The 16,798-nt window shown below is 58.9% G+C and overlaps 1 protein-coding gene across 1 annotated transcript in view; it reads left to right on the top strand.

Moving 5' to 3' along the window:
* The window catches only part of SDK2 (sidekick cell adhesion molecule 2), a 94,929-nt gene that overhangs the window by 74,188 nt on the left and 3,943 nt on the right, over window positions 1-16,798 (top strand). The window contains 5 exon segments of the mRNA XM_077756026.1: window positions 2,407-2,532; window positions 5,383-5,547; window positions 7,656-7,796; window positions 8,072-8,210; window positions 10,715-10,841. Of these exon segments, the coding sequence (XP_077612152.1) occupies window positions 2,407-2,532; window positions 5,383-5,547; window positions 7,656-7,796; window positions 8,072-8,210; window positions 10,715-10,841 (698 nt within the window).

The raw sequence follows: 16,798 nt of genomic DNA, 5'->3' as shown, positions 1-16,798 counted from the left end.
GAGGATTAGGAACGACTTTGGGGGGCGCCATTCAGACAGACCCGTGAGAACCCAAACCAGTGTTTGTAGCGTTCTGAAGGCACAGCTGTAGCAGAGGAGAAGGGAGGGGGCTGGGCGTCCAGGTGTGAGGGACACTGGGCCTGGGCTGTGGACACGCGTCAGAGCCCCCCTGGGTGCCTGCTGTGAGTCACAGTCCTGGGCCCGGGAACTCAGAATCTCGGAGCAATCACCCCAGGAACCTGCACATGACCCAGAACTGAGGGTGGCTCTGTGCCCTGGGCTGTGAGCACCAGTGTGCNCTTGAGGTCGTCCTGGGCGAGGGGAATTTTTCAGGGCACCTGCTGTGGTTGAGATTGGTTCTCCAGGATTCTCGTCACCCACGCAGGGTGTCCCCTCCTGAACACAAAGCCACCGCCCAGCCTCTGCTCCTTCCTTCCTGGAGAAAGCGCACCGGCCACCCCAAACTTCCCTGAACTCCCCCTCCTCTTCCTCCTCCCTCTGTGGTGCCCCCCTCCCTGCCCCCCTCCCTGCCCGGCTTAGCCTGGGAGCCTCTGGGAGGCGCGCCGGGCCTGGAGGTGGCTTCCTGGCCTGGCCTCTCACCTGTCAGGCAGGCGCGTCCTGTGCTGGGTTGGGCTGGCCGCTCCTCATTTCCTCTTTGCAGACGCTTGCCGTTCCCACCTCACGTTCTGCAGAGACGCCGGCTGGCTCCTGGGTGCCTTTGGAACAGGGCCTGCAGGGCTGGGGGAGGAAGTTGGCCAGAAGTCGCCCCCTCTGCCCCTCACCTGCCCCCAGCCCCCCCCTCCTGTGCCGCCTCTTCACCTGAGCCAACTTCCCTGGGAAACAAAAGCCGGAAGAGAGCTGGCAGGGACAGAGAGAGGCGGGGCAGTGGGGACAGGAGAAGGCTGGGCACAGGCTGTTCTAACCTGCAGCCCCAGGGCCGGGGTGGGAAGGGGGCCACCCCCCCGCAGGAAGTGTGGAGGCGGCGGTGGGGGTCCCTCTGAACCTGAGGGCGGAGGGGGCTGCAGGGACAGGACACACCTCCAGGCATCCTTTTCCGTCCAGGCCAGGCAGTGGCTGGAAGTGCTAGAAGCTTCTAGTCCAGGAGGTGAAGCACAGCTCTCCTCCTCTCAGCTTTGAGTTCTGTCTTGTGCAGAATGAAAACTCGGGGTCCTGAGAGCCCCACCCCACCCTTCACACCCTCCTTGGGCTGTGTCCCCAACCCCCGACCCCTCAGCCGCCTTTGCCCTGTGCTGTGGGCAGTATGCACATTGGGGAAGGAAGGAAGGAAGGAGATGAGGCCCTCTGAGGTCAAGGGCTGGGCAGTGGGCTGTGTCCCGGGCCTGCTGTCCAGCCGCCTTGAGGCTGGAGAAGAAGCTGGACTCCAGGCTCCTTCCCCGTAGGCGTCCGCAGGAGACACTCAGCCAAAGGGTCCCCCACCCCCCCCACCCACTCACCAACTTGTTCCCCCTGCCCCACAAGTGCGTAGGAAGCACCAGCTTGTGCCCAGCCCTGGGGCGAGAAGGCTCCAGGTCTAGCGAGGAGCAGGCGTGTAGGAGGCAGCGCACAAGGGCAGGGCTCCGGGGACAGTGAGAGCCCAGGGGACAGGCCCTGGCCTGCACGGCAGGGCACCCTCAGGGAGGACCAGCTCGGGACCCTCGCTAGATGGGGCTCGCTCTCCTTACTACAGAAGTAAACCCTCTCTTGCTTCGACTCCTGGGGCCGGTCCCCGGGTGGCTGACGTGACAGGCTGCCACCCTGAAGTATACCTGCCATACGAGGACAGCCAGTGGCAGAGCCCACTCCTTCCTCCTCCGGTGGCCCCCGACTTTGCGGTGGCCTAGCCTGGGTGCAATGCTCTGCGGTGGGTGGGGGGGGGGTTCATGGCAGGAAGTAGGGAGGGCGTCGCCACGATAGGCAAGGAGACAAGATGCCAGGGAGCCCTTCAGCCCCCTGAAACCCAACCCTCATTTACCAAAGGCCCACCCCGTCATCGCACTCACCTCTGCTGTCCCCCCCAGGACATCCCTTCAGGCCTTATGTTCCAAGGGAACATACAGATGGGGAAACTGAGGCACCAGAGGGCCATGTGAATTGTCCATTGTCCCCCTCTAATGTGCTCTGGGCTGGAACAAGGAACCCGGTCCTGCTGACTCTGCTCCGGGGATCTTTCTGACATTACCCAATATACCTTTCCTGCCCTAGAACTTGGAACATGAGGGTGTGGGTGACCCAGAGAGCGTAGTTGCGTCGGGCAGGCCCGGCCTGCCTCCTCCCCGGGGCCTTGGCACTCGCAGGGTTTCAGGAGACTCTTCCCGGGCTCGGTTTTGCTTGCCCAGCCCTGCCTGCTAGAGCACAGGGAGGCGGGGCTGGGTGCCATGCCTTCTGCCCACTGTACGCTGTTTGCAGGTGCCCCGGGGCCGCCTGGAGTGCCCATCATCGTGCGGTACAGCTCCGCCATCGCCATCCACTGGTCCAGCGGAGACCCCGGCAAAGGGCCCATCACCCGCTACGTCATAGAGGCCCGGCCATCAGGTACACCCTGCCTCCCCCCACCCACCCCTAGAGCAGATCCCAAGTCTTGCTCTCTCCTCCTCCCGGATCCCTCTCCCTGGCGCACTTGTGTCCTCCTGAGAAGGACTGCTCCAGGTGAAGCTAGAGGTGGCCTGGGGCGAATGGAGCCTTGCACGCTCAGATCGGGGACACCCAGGGGTCCCCAGGAGAACGGCACTTGGGGCCAGGTGAGGACCATCTCGGGTGGAAGATCGTTCAAGACGCCAGAGGCGCAAAGCATCTGGTCCCCTCCCCCGCCTTGGCTAAACACTGAGTCTTCCACGAGACCTCCTGACCAGTGTCTCGTAAGGAGGCCGGCTGTCCCCCGGGAACCCTGGCTGCCTCCTTCAGGTCTGCCTTTGCCATCCTGAGACACTCAGCACCTCCCATAACCGTACCGACCCCTCCTGTCAAGCCTGAAATCGAATCACAAGACCTTCCAGAGCCGTCCGCAGACCTGCGGCTGAGAAGTCGCTCCAGGGGTCTGTTCTTGGCACTCCTGTGTCACGGTCACTGTGGCACCTGCTTTTCCCGGCTCCCGTCACCAACCGGAGCCCTCAGCCACTGCCAGCTCTCTCAGTTGCCAGGTTTTCGCTAAGCAGAGGGCCCAGAGCCAGCAAAGAGCTGGAGGCGTGTTCGGGGTGCTCCGTGGATCCGTGATCAGCCGGCTGGAGTTAAGAAAGGAAAGCATGACTGTGGGGCTCCAGCATGAAGAGCAAATCATCGTAACAGGAGGAAGTCGGGCCCATCGGAGCTAATACTTCTAATGGGAGCCTCGAAACATCCCAGTGACAGACTTAATACCATAGTGAGGTGTAATCACCTCAATAGCAAGTAGTTAATGCCAGCTGTTTCAGGAAGCTTCCAGCACCTCCTCGTTGCCCTCATCGTATACTAATTAATTGTAGTGGCAAAGAGCGATCACATCTAGCAACTCCGATCCATGTGTAGCTGGAAGACGTGTGCGAGGTTGACTGTCCCCCGGCCCCAGATGGTCCCTCCCCTGCCCCCCTGTGCCGGCTGCTGCGTTGGCCGCGGCCCGTGCCTCTGTTTTCCATCCAAGTTAGCCAGCCGGCATGCCAGGCTGTGGAATGTTGGCTCCAGACTTCGGCTCTGCTGATTTTCCGACGTTCCCTGGGTGGTCCAGCATGGGCCCTGGTGTTTCGGGGTGGGAGGGCCGTGGCNGCAGCACAGCCTTAGCAGGAGAGAGCCACGGTGTGCGTGAGGCAGGCGCCCAGAACAAATAAGATGGAAAATGAGGCCCCGCTCAGGACCCCAAGCCTTTGTGAGGACAGCAGGACACAGACGGGGCCTCACGGCTGCCTCTGAGTTGGAGGGATCTGGACGGGTAAGACCAGAAGGCAGCTTCGGAAAGTGCCAGCACACCCTCAGCCCGCAGTTCAGAGGTGACCGATGGGGGTGACGATGCCTCCNCCTTTGTGAGGACAGCAGGACACAGACGGGGCCTCACGGCTGCCTCTGAGTTGGAGGGATCTGGACGGGTAAGACCAGAAGGCAGGCAGCTTCGGAAAGTGCCAGCACACCCTCGGCCCGCAGTTCAGAGGTGACCGATGGGGGTGACAATGCCTCTGCCGGAGTCCCTGACGTGGGTGGATCTGTAACACATGTGGTGAAGGAAGGAGGATCCATCAGCCCCTGCAAGGGCTAAGCTGCAGGGAGGGGGTGGCCTGTGGACCCCTCGGGCAGTTGTGCCCAGAGGGAGCTCAGAAACCGACGAGTGGGGGGGAGCAGCGCCTCGCCGAGGGTCAGGCAGGAGCTGGGAGGCTCCTGCGAGCAGGATGCAGGTAGGAGCTCGCCCAAGGCTGACAAGTCACCTCCCTAGAGGGGGCCATGGGTGGAGGACCTGGGAGCTCAGCCCGCCGCGGCCCCCTGGAGCGTGTGACGCGGGTGGTTGGACACTCTGGTCGCCGAATCAGCCCTATCCTAGCACAGACAGGGCTCACCGACTCCAGGGGCCGCGCCAGCTCCGTTGGCTCTACATGGGGGCCTCTGGCCAAGGTCCCTTCCCAGCCTGCCCGTCAGTGTGTGTGTGTGTGTGTGTGTCTCTTGTGCGGGCAGCACGCTCTCTGCTCCTTTAAAATGCAGTGGAGACAAATTAGGTCCCAAGGGGGCAAGACCCAGAGAGCCACGGACAAAGGGGCAGGTCCGAAAAGAAAGTCAGGAGCTCACAGGATGGGGGTGGTTGGGGCCATGGGTAGAGAACAGATGGAGGACCCCTCTAGGCATCTCTGGGCTTTCTCAAATCTCTGCTCCTCGGCAAAGAGGCGGCCTAGGGTGGGCCCCATCGGTCCACGCAACGTGACCAAACCCTCACGGGCGAGCCCCGCCCCTCCTCCAGCTCTCGGAAGAAGGGTCTTCTTTTGTGTGATGCCACTACTGTGTATATGTTGAATAGGAAGTGGGGGTGGGGTCAGAAAAACAGAGGCCTGGTTAAGGAAAGGAGGGTACGCCCGTGCGATAAAAGCTTAGACCGACACTTAAAGTCACGTTGCCCAGAGCTTTTTAATTACACGGAAGACGGGTGAGTTGAGTTATTCTGCGCAAGGGCTGAAATGCCGAGTCTCTTCCTGTGGACAGTGGTATTGGGTTGCTTGTTACAGTATTTTCTGCGTACTACGCATTTTTTAAATGTTTTACAGGCATTTTAATAAAGGGAGCAAAGGGTCAGAGACTCCAAACAGGCATCTTTTTCAAAACATCTGCTGAGATTGTGTTGAGGGGGCGGCCCAGACAGTTCCTGCTCTCAGGGGTAACGCGTGGCATGGGAGGGGGCTCTCCCTCACAAGCACCTCCCTCCCGATCCTCTTGCAGACGAGGGGCTATGGGATATCCTCATCAAAGACATTCCCAAGGAGGTGACCTCCTACACGTTCAGCATGGACATCCTGAAGCCGGGTGTGAGCTATGACTTCCGGGTCATCGCCGTCAACGACTATGGCTTTGGCACCCCCAGCAGCCCCTCCCAGTCTGTGCCAGGTACTGCCTGTGGGGTGGGGTGAAAGTGCCCCATGGAAGAGCCTGGTGGCAGAGGCTGGTGCTGGGCAGAGAGGAGAGGGGCAGGCGGTATAGCACCAGCGGCATTGGGGCGGGAGCTAAAATGCATTGTCTTCTCAGTTCTCCAAGGGCAGTGAGCCCTGGGCCAGGGCCTGAGTCAGCTTTGAGGTCCAGAGGAAGCTGGGGGCTGTGCATCTTTGGGGTTCTGTTATAAGGACTCCAGAAGTCCTGGGCAGGGGGCTCAGCGGGGCTTATGGACGAATCCATGAACCCAGGATGAGAGCTTCCGTGAGCTCATCACCCAGGAGATTCACCCAGGCTGTAAACTGCGTGTTTCTGTGGAAACCGCCCCAAAAACAGAGCCAGCGGCCTGTGGAGCAGTGCCCGGGGCCGGGGGGAGAGGACTCCCGTCCCTCCTCTTTTTCATCTCATCTTTCCATCCAACATGTCCCAAAGGACTCACAGACGACTCTAATGCCAAACCCCATGACCCCAAATCCAATCACTAACCAACTTTTAATATCAAGGCCTCTTCCCTCAAGGCGGAAATATAGCTCAAAATTTGTAATCTGCTAGGTGAGCCTCAGAAACCCGGCTGCCTCTCTCCTCCCACATACATTCTCCCTTGTCCAGATTGATGGAACTAGATCATGGGAAATAGAAGAGCGAGCCCCTCATCAGGCAGCCCCCGGGTGAGAAGGGGCTGGGTGCAAAAAGCATGGTACTGAGAGGGGCACCTGGGTGTCTCAGTCGGTTAAATGTCTGACTTGGGCTCAGGTCATGATCTCACAGCTTGTGGGTTCGAGCCCCGCATTGGGCTCTGTGCTGATAGCTCAGAGCCTGGAACCTGCTTCAGATTCTGTGTCTCCTCTCACACTCTGTCTCTCTCTGTTTCTCTTTCTCTTTCAAAAATAAGTAAAACATTAAAAAAAAAAAAAAGGCATGGTACTGGGGGCTTTGAAGGAAGCAGAGCCCTGGCTGAGGAAGCATCTAAAGACTCACTCATGTCCATCTTCCTGGTTCCCCCCCCCCACTTTCTGCCACCAGAGAAAGATTGAGCCCTGCCCCCAGGGAGAAGCTCTCACAGGCCGAACACAGGCCAGAAGGCTACTTTTCCAATACAAATCTGGGCCAGCCTGCCAAGGCAGCACTTAGGCCATGGGTGGCAAGAGGGAGAAAAAAAGAAAAAAGGAAAACTAGCAAGTGCATGGCTACTTCCCCCTCCTGTGTCCTCAGCAGACATCAATAATCAATCCCATGATTCTTTCCCAGTGAGTCCAGAAGCAAGCACATGGTGGCTTCCCCTTCCTGTGTCTCAGCAGACATCACTAATCAATCCCAGCACTTTCCCAATGAGTCCAGAAGCAAGTTGGGTGCCTGGGTGGCTCAGTCAGTTAGGTGTCCGACTTCAGCTCAGGTCGTGATCTCATGGTTCATAGGTTCGAGCCCCACGTCGGACTCTGTGCTGACAGCTAGCTCAGAGCCTGGATCCTGTCTTCGGATTCTGTGTCTCCTTCTCTCTCTGACACTCCCCTGCTCATGCCGTCTGTCTGTCTGTCTGTCTCTCTCTCTCTCAAAAATAAATAAAACGTTGAAAAAGAGGCAAGCACATGGCCGCTTCCCCCTCCTATGTCTCAGCAGACATCACTAATCAATCCCAGCACTCTTTCCCAGCGAGTCCACAAGCAAGCACATGGCCACTTTCCCCTCCTGTGTCTCACAAGACATCACTAATCAATCCCAGCACTCTTTCCCAGTGAGTCCACAAGCAAGCACATGGCCACTTCCCCCTCCTGTGTCTCACCAGACATCACTAATCAATCCCAGCACTCTTTGCCAGTGAGTCCAGAAGCAACCTCAGAACTAAAAGCAGCTCTCCAGGCATCCCTTGACCAACAACGGAGGAGAGCAGGCACCTGAGCTAAAACTGTCCCTGCCAACCTTGTCTTAGGTTGTCTCCCATGGATATAGCACAGACTTTGCCTACTGGGAGCAGATGGCAGGGTCCCAGCCGGAGCGGGAGGTTTAGAGGCAGGAGGGGGCTGATCGCCCTGGACCTGACTGCCCCCGCCCCCCAATCTGTGTTCTAGCTCAGAAAGCCAACCCGTTCTATGAGGAGTGGTGGTTCCTGGTGGTCATTGCGCTCGTCGGCCTCATCTTCATCCTGCTTTTGGTATTTGTGCTCATCATCCGGGGCCAGAGCAAGAAGTATGCCAAGAAGACAGACTCTGGTGAGCTGGCACCAAGCCCTGCTGGCTGGACGGGACTCCCGTGGGTCTGTCTTCCCTTGTCGCAAGGTTGGGGGGCTGGGGTTCTCTCTCTCCTAGGGATGCACCTGCTCTGATAGGCGGGCAGCCTGGGGCCCCTGCACACAATCTCCCATCTTGTGGTTTGGTCTCCGCTCTGACCAGAGAGCCAGGTGGGAGAAGGGAGGCCACCGGTCTGAGGGATGGCATGAGTGACCAGAGGCTATCTCCCTGGCCCCCGCCGCCTGCCGCCCACCCAGGGAACAGTGCCAAGTCTGGTGCCCTTGGCCATGGGGAGATGATGAGCTTGGATGAAAGCAGTTTCCCTGCCCTGGAACTCAACAACCGGAGGCTCTCCGTCAAGAACTCCTTCTGCCGGAAGAACGGCCTGTACACCAGGTAAAGGGCTCTCTGCATTGGGGGTCAGGGGGACGGCCAGAGGGTGGAGGTCTGGGGGGAAGCGCAGTGCCCGCGGTGTGGAGGACTCGGGGAGGGCGCAGAGCAGGCAGTGTCCACGTGGCCTCGTTGTCCCAGAAATGGCATTAAAGCTCAGGGGCTGGGAATGGTCAGCAGGGTCCAGGAAGCACATCCGGGATCTCGAGGTCACAGCCCAGCATGAGAGCGCAGTAGGAGCAACATCACAAGGAGGCAGAGACAAAGGGTTCCTGCCAATGACCGCAAAATGCAGAGAGCAGCCCAGCCTACTGCTCGGAGCCAGCTGCGGCCCGGGGCAGGCCCGGAAGCCGTGAGAGCCGCTTAGCCCCAGCGGTGAGGTGGGCCCAGCAGAGGCAGGTCTCGGGGGACACGCTTGAGTGGGAGGTGCCAGGAGTCCCTCCCCAGTATTGCTCATGCCCTCCCAATCTCCTCCCAATTCTGGAAGGAGAGGGCACTCAGAATGTGGACAGCCTCTCCCCTGGCTCCTTACTCCTACATCTCCTCGAACAATTTTCTCCTACTCACCCCACAAGTCCACGCTCAAAGGGCAGCGCCTGAGAACAGCCAACCAGGAAAGGTCCAGGCTGGCGGTGCGCCCGGCGCCGGTTTCCTCCTGAATTCTCTCCAACCCTAGGTCCCCCTCCCCCAGCCCCACTCCCTGTGGCGAGCTGGGCTGCCCATCTCCAAGGGCAAGGGCAGCTGCCGGGGCCCACCTGCCCCTCACATGATGTGACCTGGCAGTTTTATGCTCCGGGGAGCTCAGGAGAGATGGGATGGGGAGGAGGGGCCTGTGGCCCAGAAGCGCGCCTGTCCCTGGCCTCAGCCCTCTTAACATTCCCGGCTCATCAGAGGTGCATGCCGGCCAGGCGCGACTCACAAAGCTTCTCTCTGTGTCGTCCTGGAGGGAGGAGGCCCTGTGTGTNGCAGGCCTGGCTCTCACCCCTCCGCCAGATCTAGCGTTCCAAAGAAAGAGCCATTTGAGGCCGAGGCGGTGGGCCCTGCTGTCGGCCGCGGCCCCGCCAGGCTGGCCCCGGGGCTCTGCCACATGGAACAAGGGGGCGTTTCACAGACGGCCTGGCCTCGCCTGCTTCTCACGCCCCCAGAGTACACACACCGCGGCCCCTGCTCCACTGTGTACACACAGAAGTCCTGTTTGCATCCCACCAGCCTCGGGCTCCGGGAGTCTGACCCGGCCCTGGTGACACCGTCAGCCCCCCACCCCCACCCCCTGCCCACTCACCCTGCTTGTGGCCAAGATAGCGCTAGCCCGGCACCCCGTTTCCTCGCCCCGCCCCAACATCACTGCGGCCAGTGCTGTTACTGTCTTGTCTGTAAGTAGCTCAGGAGGCAGCTCCGTTATTTGGAATGAAACCAGTGCAAATTTAGTACGAGAGGTTGGAGGCAGTGGGGAGGTTGCTGGTGACTTTTCTCCAGGCCGCGGGATTGGTCTCAGAACAGTATTTCTGTAGCAAAGGCACCGCCCGCGCCTCTGGGGCCAGCCGGCATTCAGAGCCACGGTTCCGGAACACCTGGGGTTCCGGAACACCTGGGCAGATCTCAGGGCATGAGACCCCCCACCGCCCCTCCCCAGGGCCCTGAGGAAGCATAGACAGAGCAGAGTCATGAAAGACCCCAGCCACCGGCTCGGCGCCCCACCCACCGCCCTCTCCCGCAGCTCAGGGGCCTCATGGCCTTGGCCTCCAGCCTCTGGGCACCGATGCCAGATGGGCCACCAGGTGCCTCGCGCTGCGTGTTCACCGAGGTGAGGTAGAGCCAGGCCTCTAAGTCCGCGGGCCACGCGCTCTCTCTAAGCCCGATTGTCAGAGGTGGAGCAGGACTTGGCGCCCGGGTTCATTTCTGGTCTGGAGGGAAGAGGCCGTGGCTTCCCGTTTCCCCCTGACCCTTTGCGTTAAGCCTCTGACGCTCGCTTGGCGAGGTCAGGAGTGGCGTGGGGGCTTGTGTGCTGCGCAGGCCTGCAGGAGGTCTCCGGGGCTCAGAAATGCTGTGACACTCCCTGCCGTNCCTTTGCGTTAAGCCTCTGACGCTCGCTTGGCGAGGTCAGGAGTGGCGTGGGGGCTTGTGTGCTGCGCAGGCCTGCAGGCCTCGCTGGGGATTCTGACTCGGGAGGTCTCCGGGGCTCAGAAATGCTGTGACACTCCCTGCCGAGGGAGCCCAGTGCCCGAGGCCTTGCAACCGCACGTGGAGAATCGAGTGGGGTGCTGCCCCTCCCTGCTTCCCTGAAGCTGGTTCAGCGGGTTGGTCCCCACTGAGCCTCTTCCCCCGCTGGAGGGGACCCCCCAGGGTCCGCTGTCCACGACCCAGGCCCAGGCTCGTGAGGAGCAGACACAGGAACGACAGAGGACGGACACGTCGAGGGCCAGCGCCCTGCCCGGCCCCGCTGTGGCCTCTGCAGCCGCGGCGGCAGCTCCGGGAGAGCCTGTCTCTCAGCCTCACTTCCACTCCCTCAGGTCTCCTCCTCGGCCCAGCCCTGGCAGCCTCCACTACTCCGACGAGGATGTCACCAAGTACAACGACCTCATCCCGGCGGAGAGCAGCAGCCTGACCGAGAAGCCCTCAGAAATTTCCGACTCTCAGGTGAGGGGCAGGCGGGCCAGGTGCCCCACAGAGGCGAGCGGAGCCCCTTCCCAGAGCGCGGCCCGTCATGCGGGCCTCCTTTCCTCCTTTCCTTTCTGGGGCCGCAAAGACGGAGGGGTCGTATGTGAACCAGCCGTCACCTCCCAAGCTCTACTCAGAGTTTGCTCCAGGGCTGATGGGGGCCCTATAACCTTGACTAGGTGAGGACCCCCGCCCCTCACAAGCGCACAGTCCTCTAGAGTTTCCAGAATGTCCCCGCATGCTCTGGCCTGCAGAGGAGCTCGTGCAAGCAAGGGGAAGGAGCCCTGCATTGCCAGAGCCTGGAGAATGGCAGACCTCAGCTAGTTAGGGTCAGAATGAGCTCTGGAAACTGAGGGCCGGGAGCTCCGGAGCCCCAAGGCTGGGAAGCAGTACTGACTAGTGAGGCCTTCCACTTTGGAGATTCAGACCTGAGTTTCCATCCTGACTCTGCTGTCCGGGGGCCCGGGCATCCTGGGTGTGGTAGGTAAGCTCTTTGGGCCTCAGTTTCTCCATCTGTTCTACAGGCAGAGATGCTAATAGACGCTGTCATGGGCTGTGGGATTGCTGAGGTCAAGGCACAGAGGAGCTTAGTCCAGCACACACAGCTACTGTTCAATAAATGTCAGCTTTTCTATGAAGAAGGAGATGGAGCCTCTGGAACGGGCACAGAGCTTTAGAGAGGCTGCCATTAGGTGGGCCACACGGGGACACTGTCCCACACTATGGGGAGAGGGGGGTTGAGTGCATTCCGGTGAAGTTGTGTCATGGCCTCCCACCCAGCCCTGTTGGCCTTGGCCAAGCCTCGTGGTTGCCCAGGAAGGGGCCAAGAAAGGCCACTGCATCCCACGCCCCTAGACCTTTCTGCCCAGTCCTGGGAGAGGACAGGGAGGAAGGGATGCCAGCAGGGAACAAGGCTGCCGGCCGGGTAGGAGGTGCCAGCACACCCGGGTTCCACTTGTGGGCCCAGTAGACCAAGGGCCTCTGGCTCACTGCTGTTTTGTTCAGCTCCAGGGTGACTGATGGGCTTGGCAGAGCTGACGAGGCTGGAGCTAACACCCCAGCTCTGAGCTGGCAGAGACAGGGACCCCAACTTAGCCTGGCTGACACAGGGACTCACATGATTCAGGTCTTGTTACAAGTATTTAACTCTCTGCGGTCGTATACATCCGGGACTTGGGAGGCCAGGCTTCACTCGAGCACAGTTCTTTCTTTCTCCCCAAAGATGGCAATGAGCATTTAGGTTCAGGTCATTCAAGGTAAAATTCAAAAAAAAATACAGCCCGTGAGGCTGTAATGGAAGGCCCCTTAAGTCATGCTCCTGTCTATGGAGAGCAAAGGCAGTGGCCAGGGGGAGGGACTCTCCCTGATGCTTTGATCAGCCTCCTTTGCCCTTCTACAGAGGGCATCATTCATGCACACTCATTGGCTGGGCACTGACCTTTCAGGGAGGGAGCCCTCTAAGTGCGAAAGACATTGCCCAGATGTCTTCAGATGGCCCAGAGCCATCTCTACATGAGTCAGGTGGAACCTCCCCCAGGACGCAGAGCTGGTCCCTAAGGCCAGCCACCCACCCCCACTGTGAAGGAGTTGCTGAGTGAAAAAACCTCATCCAAAGACCATTCTACTTCCATCACCCCCACCCAAGGCTGGCAGAGTCCCTGGACTCCCCCACTTTGCCACTGTTGCCTTTTGTTCAACACAAGCCCATCGCTTGAATGCACTTCCCATAGCAATCTGGAACCAGTCACCCACAGGGAGCATGTGCCCTGGAGAGGGGAGGCCTCCCAGTTCTAGAAGCCAGTTGTCACAGCAGAACACCCACATTCCCTCTCATGGGGAGCAGTGGACCACAGCCCGTGCCCAGAGCTCCGCCTGTGGACTTTGGGATGGTGTGGGGTTTGATTTGGAGGTTGGCTGGGTTGAGTTGAGTTTACTTATTCTGAAGGCGAAGTTCCACGTAGTCAGGGACTTGTGACCATCCTGAGGTCTATTACCTCCCCAGTGTCCTTGGCACATGATGCATGGGCACCCTGTACACTGTTGATAAGCATGAAAGTCCCATTGGAGAAGCTAGTCAAGCTGGTCCAGACTAGAAGGTTAGCAAGACAGAGGCACATAGGTTCACAGTTGTAAAGCTGTTCATTTTAGACCAAGGCCAGAGGGCACACATTCAGAGAGCTGTGATCCTTCAGAGTGACACCGATGGCCATGGTCACAACCCCTGGGGCTGCACTCATCATCCCATGCACTCATCATCCCACATGCCTCACACTTTATGTTCACAGTGACCCTCCGAGTGGCCTTCATGTCATCTTGTTCATACATATGGGGAAACTGAAGCTCACAGAGCTTCGCTGAGTTGGCTCAGGCCCCACAAGCCAGAAAGTGCAAACCCAGAATCCCAGCGCCCGAGTCACGGACGCAGACCTCGCCCACAGGCCTTCTGACACAGCCCCCTGTCCCAAGGGCTGTTCTAAGGAGTACATGACATGAGATGGAATCAGGCCATGCAAAGCCAGGCTCATCACAAGGACCTTGGAAATGGCACTCAGGATCATGTGGGTCTGTTTGCTTTGGAATGCTTCTTGAAACCCAAGCAGTTGGGGGGTCCTGGGTGGCTTAGTCGGTTAAGCGTCCGACTTTCGCTTAGGTCATGATCTCGCAGTTCGTGGGTTCGAGCCCCGCGTCGGGCTCTGTGCTGACTGCCAGCTCAGAGCCTGGAGCCTGTTTCAGTCTGTGACTCCCTCTCTCTCTGACCCTCCCCTGCTCACGCTGTCTCTCTCTCTCTCTCTCCTAGAAATAAAAATAAAAAACATTTAAAAAAAAAAAAAAGAAAAGAAACCCAAGCAGTTGGCTTTGGGGTCACGGCAGCTGGTACACGATCCAGGAGGCTGGGTTGGTGTCCTCAGAGGTGCAAGCATCAGGAGGCCCCTGAGGCTGTTCAGCCCAAGTCACTCATGTTCCCCCACCCCCCAGTACTGTTAAGTGTGCCATTGTTCAAATGTTGAGTCGCTTCCATACCTGTTGGGAAAGAGCCACCACCCTGAGCCCTCGAGTATCACCAAGGGAATCCCAAGCAGACTGCTCTGGTCTTTGCCCCTACAGGCTTACCCCCGGCTCAGCAGATAGATGACAGGGCCCTGCTTCCGCTGGAGCCTTGCCTGTATGCCTCCGGGGTCACATCAAACTTTGTGTCATAACAGCTAAGGAGGCCTGGTGTCAGCACCTGCCCAGGGCAGTGAGGGCGACTCCGGGAGGCGGAGGGGTGTGGCGGGAGACACACGCAGACTTTTCCTCAACACTTCTTGAGCACATACTCCAGGGACAGAGAGGGGATGGAGACATGACCCTGCCTCCAAAGAGCTGCTTGCGGGCTGGAGGGGACAGACTTGGAGACAGAGCCGCTGGTCCCCCTCTGATGTCCTTGCCGAAAACATAAATAAGCAGATCCTATAACTGCTCACTTGCCCCTGTGTGATGCGGCTCAAGTACATGCCGGTGTCTGGTATGTAGAGCATCAGACATTGCGACTCGCAATTTGGGGCTTAAGGCGGGTGCTCCCCGGTCTGCCTGCGTGGGGTGGCTTCTGGAGGGGGGGGTGTCTCCTCGAGGGCCAGTGGCCACACAGGCGGGGCCCCCTCCGTTTCAAGTGCTCTGGAGAACGATGGCCTGACTTTTTGAAGCATACCCTTCCCCCTGCATCCTCTGAGAGGGACTTTCGCATATGCTGCCCGGTTTCTATTCCAAGTCGGACCACCCAAAATTGGCAGAAATCTGCCCTGGGCCCTTTCCCTGTGATATGGTAATAAACAAAAGTCCGCCTTGCTTATAAACAAACATGCAGGGTAAGATGTAAGAAGAGGCATAATGGGGCTGCGGGAAGACTGGGGCACGGAGGGCTGTCCCCGGAGGGGTGTTGGTGAAGGGGTGCCCAGGAAGGGGACACACAAAGGCTGAGGTTTGAGGAACCCATGGCTTGTTTGATACAACTTCTGAAAACAAAGCATGGCTGCATTCCAATGTCATTTTCAAAGCAAAAGCCCAAGTATGGGAGAAAAATTATATAGCACACGAGCAAATCTCAATGGAAAAGGAATTCCCAGCCAAGGGCACGCCTCTTCTAATAAATACTCAGTCGTTGTGACTTCCTGGGCAGCCCCAGGAAACCCACTGCAGTGAAATTAAGCCTATGTGGAAAAGTAAGAAAATAGGACAAATTCGGTTCTCTGTAACACTTTGGAGCACCCAGTCATAGCGGCGAATATTTACGGAGCCCTTGCTGGCGGCCAGGAATGACTCTAGGGATTGTTCCAAATGACACCACTCCACCTTCCAGCCCCCTGTGAAGCCGGGGCGGGGGGGGTATCTATTGCAAGAGTCAGGGGGCCACCAATGACTAGGCCAGGCCCACCTTAGCACCCCCTACACACCTACTGGGCGCCACGCTGGGGTTGGGCCCTGGGCGGCATCTTGCTGGCTTTGTCCTCCTTGGAACCCGTTCATTCCATCCTTACAGCATTTATTCAACCCCTGTTTCTTCTGCACCCACTAAACTACCAGGCACGGTCGCCACATGGCGGCTACGGTGGTGTGCAGGACCGACTCTCGGGAACGTTGTGCTATGCCGCGTTAGGATCTGTGAGGGAAGACCGCATGTTTCAAAGAATCGCGTGTTTTCATTTATTAAAATTTTACGGCGTCCTGCGGTCAAATGGGAAGGAAATGGGAAACAAAAGGCTTCCTGTCTCCTGGGCCGCTGCCCTCTGAGGAATCTTGGGAGAAGTTCACATCCTCCCGGAGGCCCACCGAGGGCTACCTGGAGGAGGTGGCCTTTCAGCTGGGCCCCAAAGTGTGAACAGGACTGGGTGGTGCAGAGAAGGGAGGAGCAGTGCAGGTTTGTAGGTGTGCGTTTGGCTGAGCGGTTCCGACACCCCCTCCCCCGAGTGTCTGAGCGTCTCTGGTCTTTGATCGGTGTTTGCCCCTTGTCCGTTGAGTTCGGCCGTGAGTCCAAGAGATTCACTGAGCCAGCCTCTGACCCATACAGGCCCAGGAAGCCCAGGCTTGTGCCAGACTACAAACACACTACAGGCGGCGCAGAGGGAGCCCAGAGCAAAGGGGCAAAGCTACAGGCAGAGTCCCCGCTTTGTGCCATGCCCCCAGCTTTGCATGGTCTCATCTCAAATGCCGTCGCCCCTCCAGGCAAGTTGCAGGGTTCCCAGTTAACAGTTGGGGAAACTGAGGCTCAGAGAAGCCAACCAACATGCCCTTGATCACATGGCGTAGAAGTGCAGGCAGTCCCCACTGCCTCAGGCCCCACTGAGCTGATGTTTTAAAGAAACATTCCTAGGTTTTTTTTAATGTGGTGTTTTGTTGTTTTTTTTTTAATTTCTGAGAGAGAGAGAGAGAGAGCAGGGAAGGTTCAGAGAGAGAGGGAGACACAGAATCCAAAACAGGCTCCAGGCTCTGAGCTGTCAGCACAGAGCCCGACACGGGGCTCAAACCCACGAACCGTGAGATCATGACCTGAGCCGAAGTCAGACTTAACCGACTGAGGCACTCAGGCGCCCCGCTGACTCTTGCTTTTGGCNCCCGGAGGGGGCCCCTGCCTCAAGGGGAGGGCGACTAAGGGGCTGATGCAGGGCTGGCCTCAGCCTAGGGGAGCAGACAGCCCCTGGGCCCCAGATGGGGTGGCTTCAGCTTCCAGCCTGGGGGCGCTGCGCAGGGTACCTCCTGTCACCTGGGGCAACACAGTCCCGCCAGATTTCGGGAGATTCAACAAGATGAGGGCACCCTGCCTGGCGCCCGGATCTCAACACGGACCCCTGAGCCCATCGCCCGCGAGTGTGGTGCAGACGTCCCTGCGCTGTGCCCGCAACGGCAGAGGAGCTAAAGGCTCTCCTCTGCCCCTCTCTCTTTTGTTGCTGGCTCTTCCCCAG

This window comes from Crocuta crocuta, unplaced genomic scaffold (genome assembly GCF_008692635.1).
Source record: "Crocuta crocuta isolate KB4526 unplaced genomic scaffold, BGI_CrCroc_1.0 scaffold50, whole genome shotgun sequence".
Taxonomy (NCBI): domain Eukaryota; kingdom Metazoa; phylum Chordata; class Mammalia; order Carnivora; family Hyaenidae; genus Crocuta; species Crocuta crocuta.
Note: the sequence above shows the minus strand (reverse complement) of the source record. Positions and strands in the feature narration are given on the sequence as shown.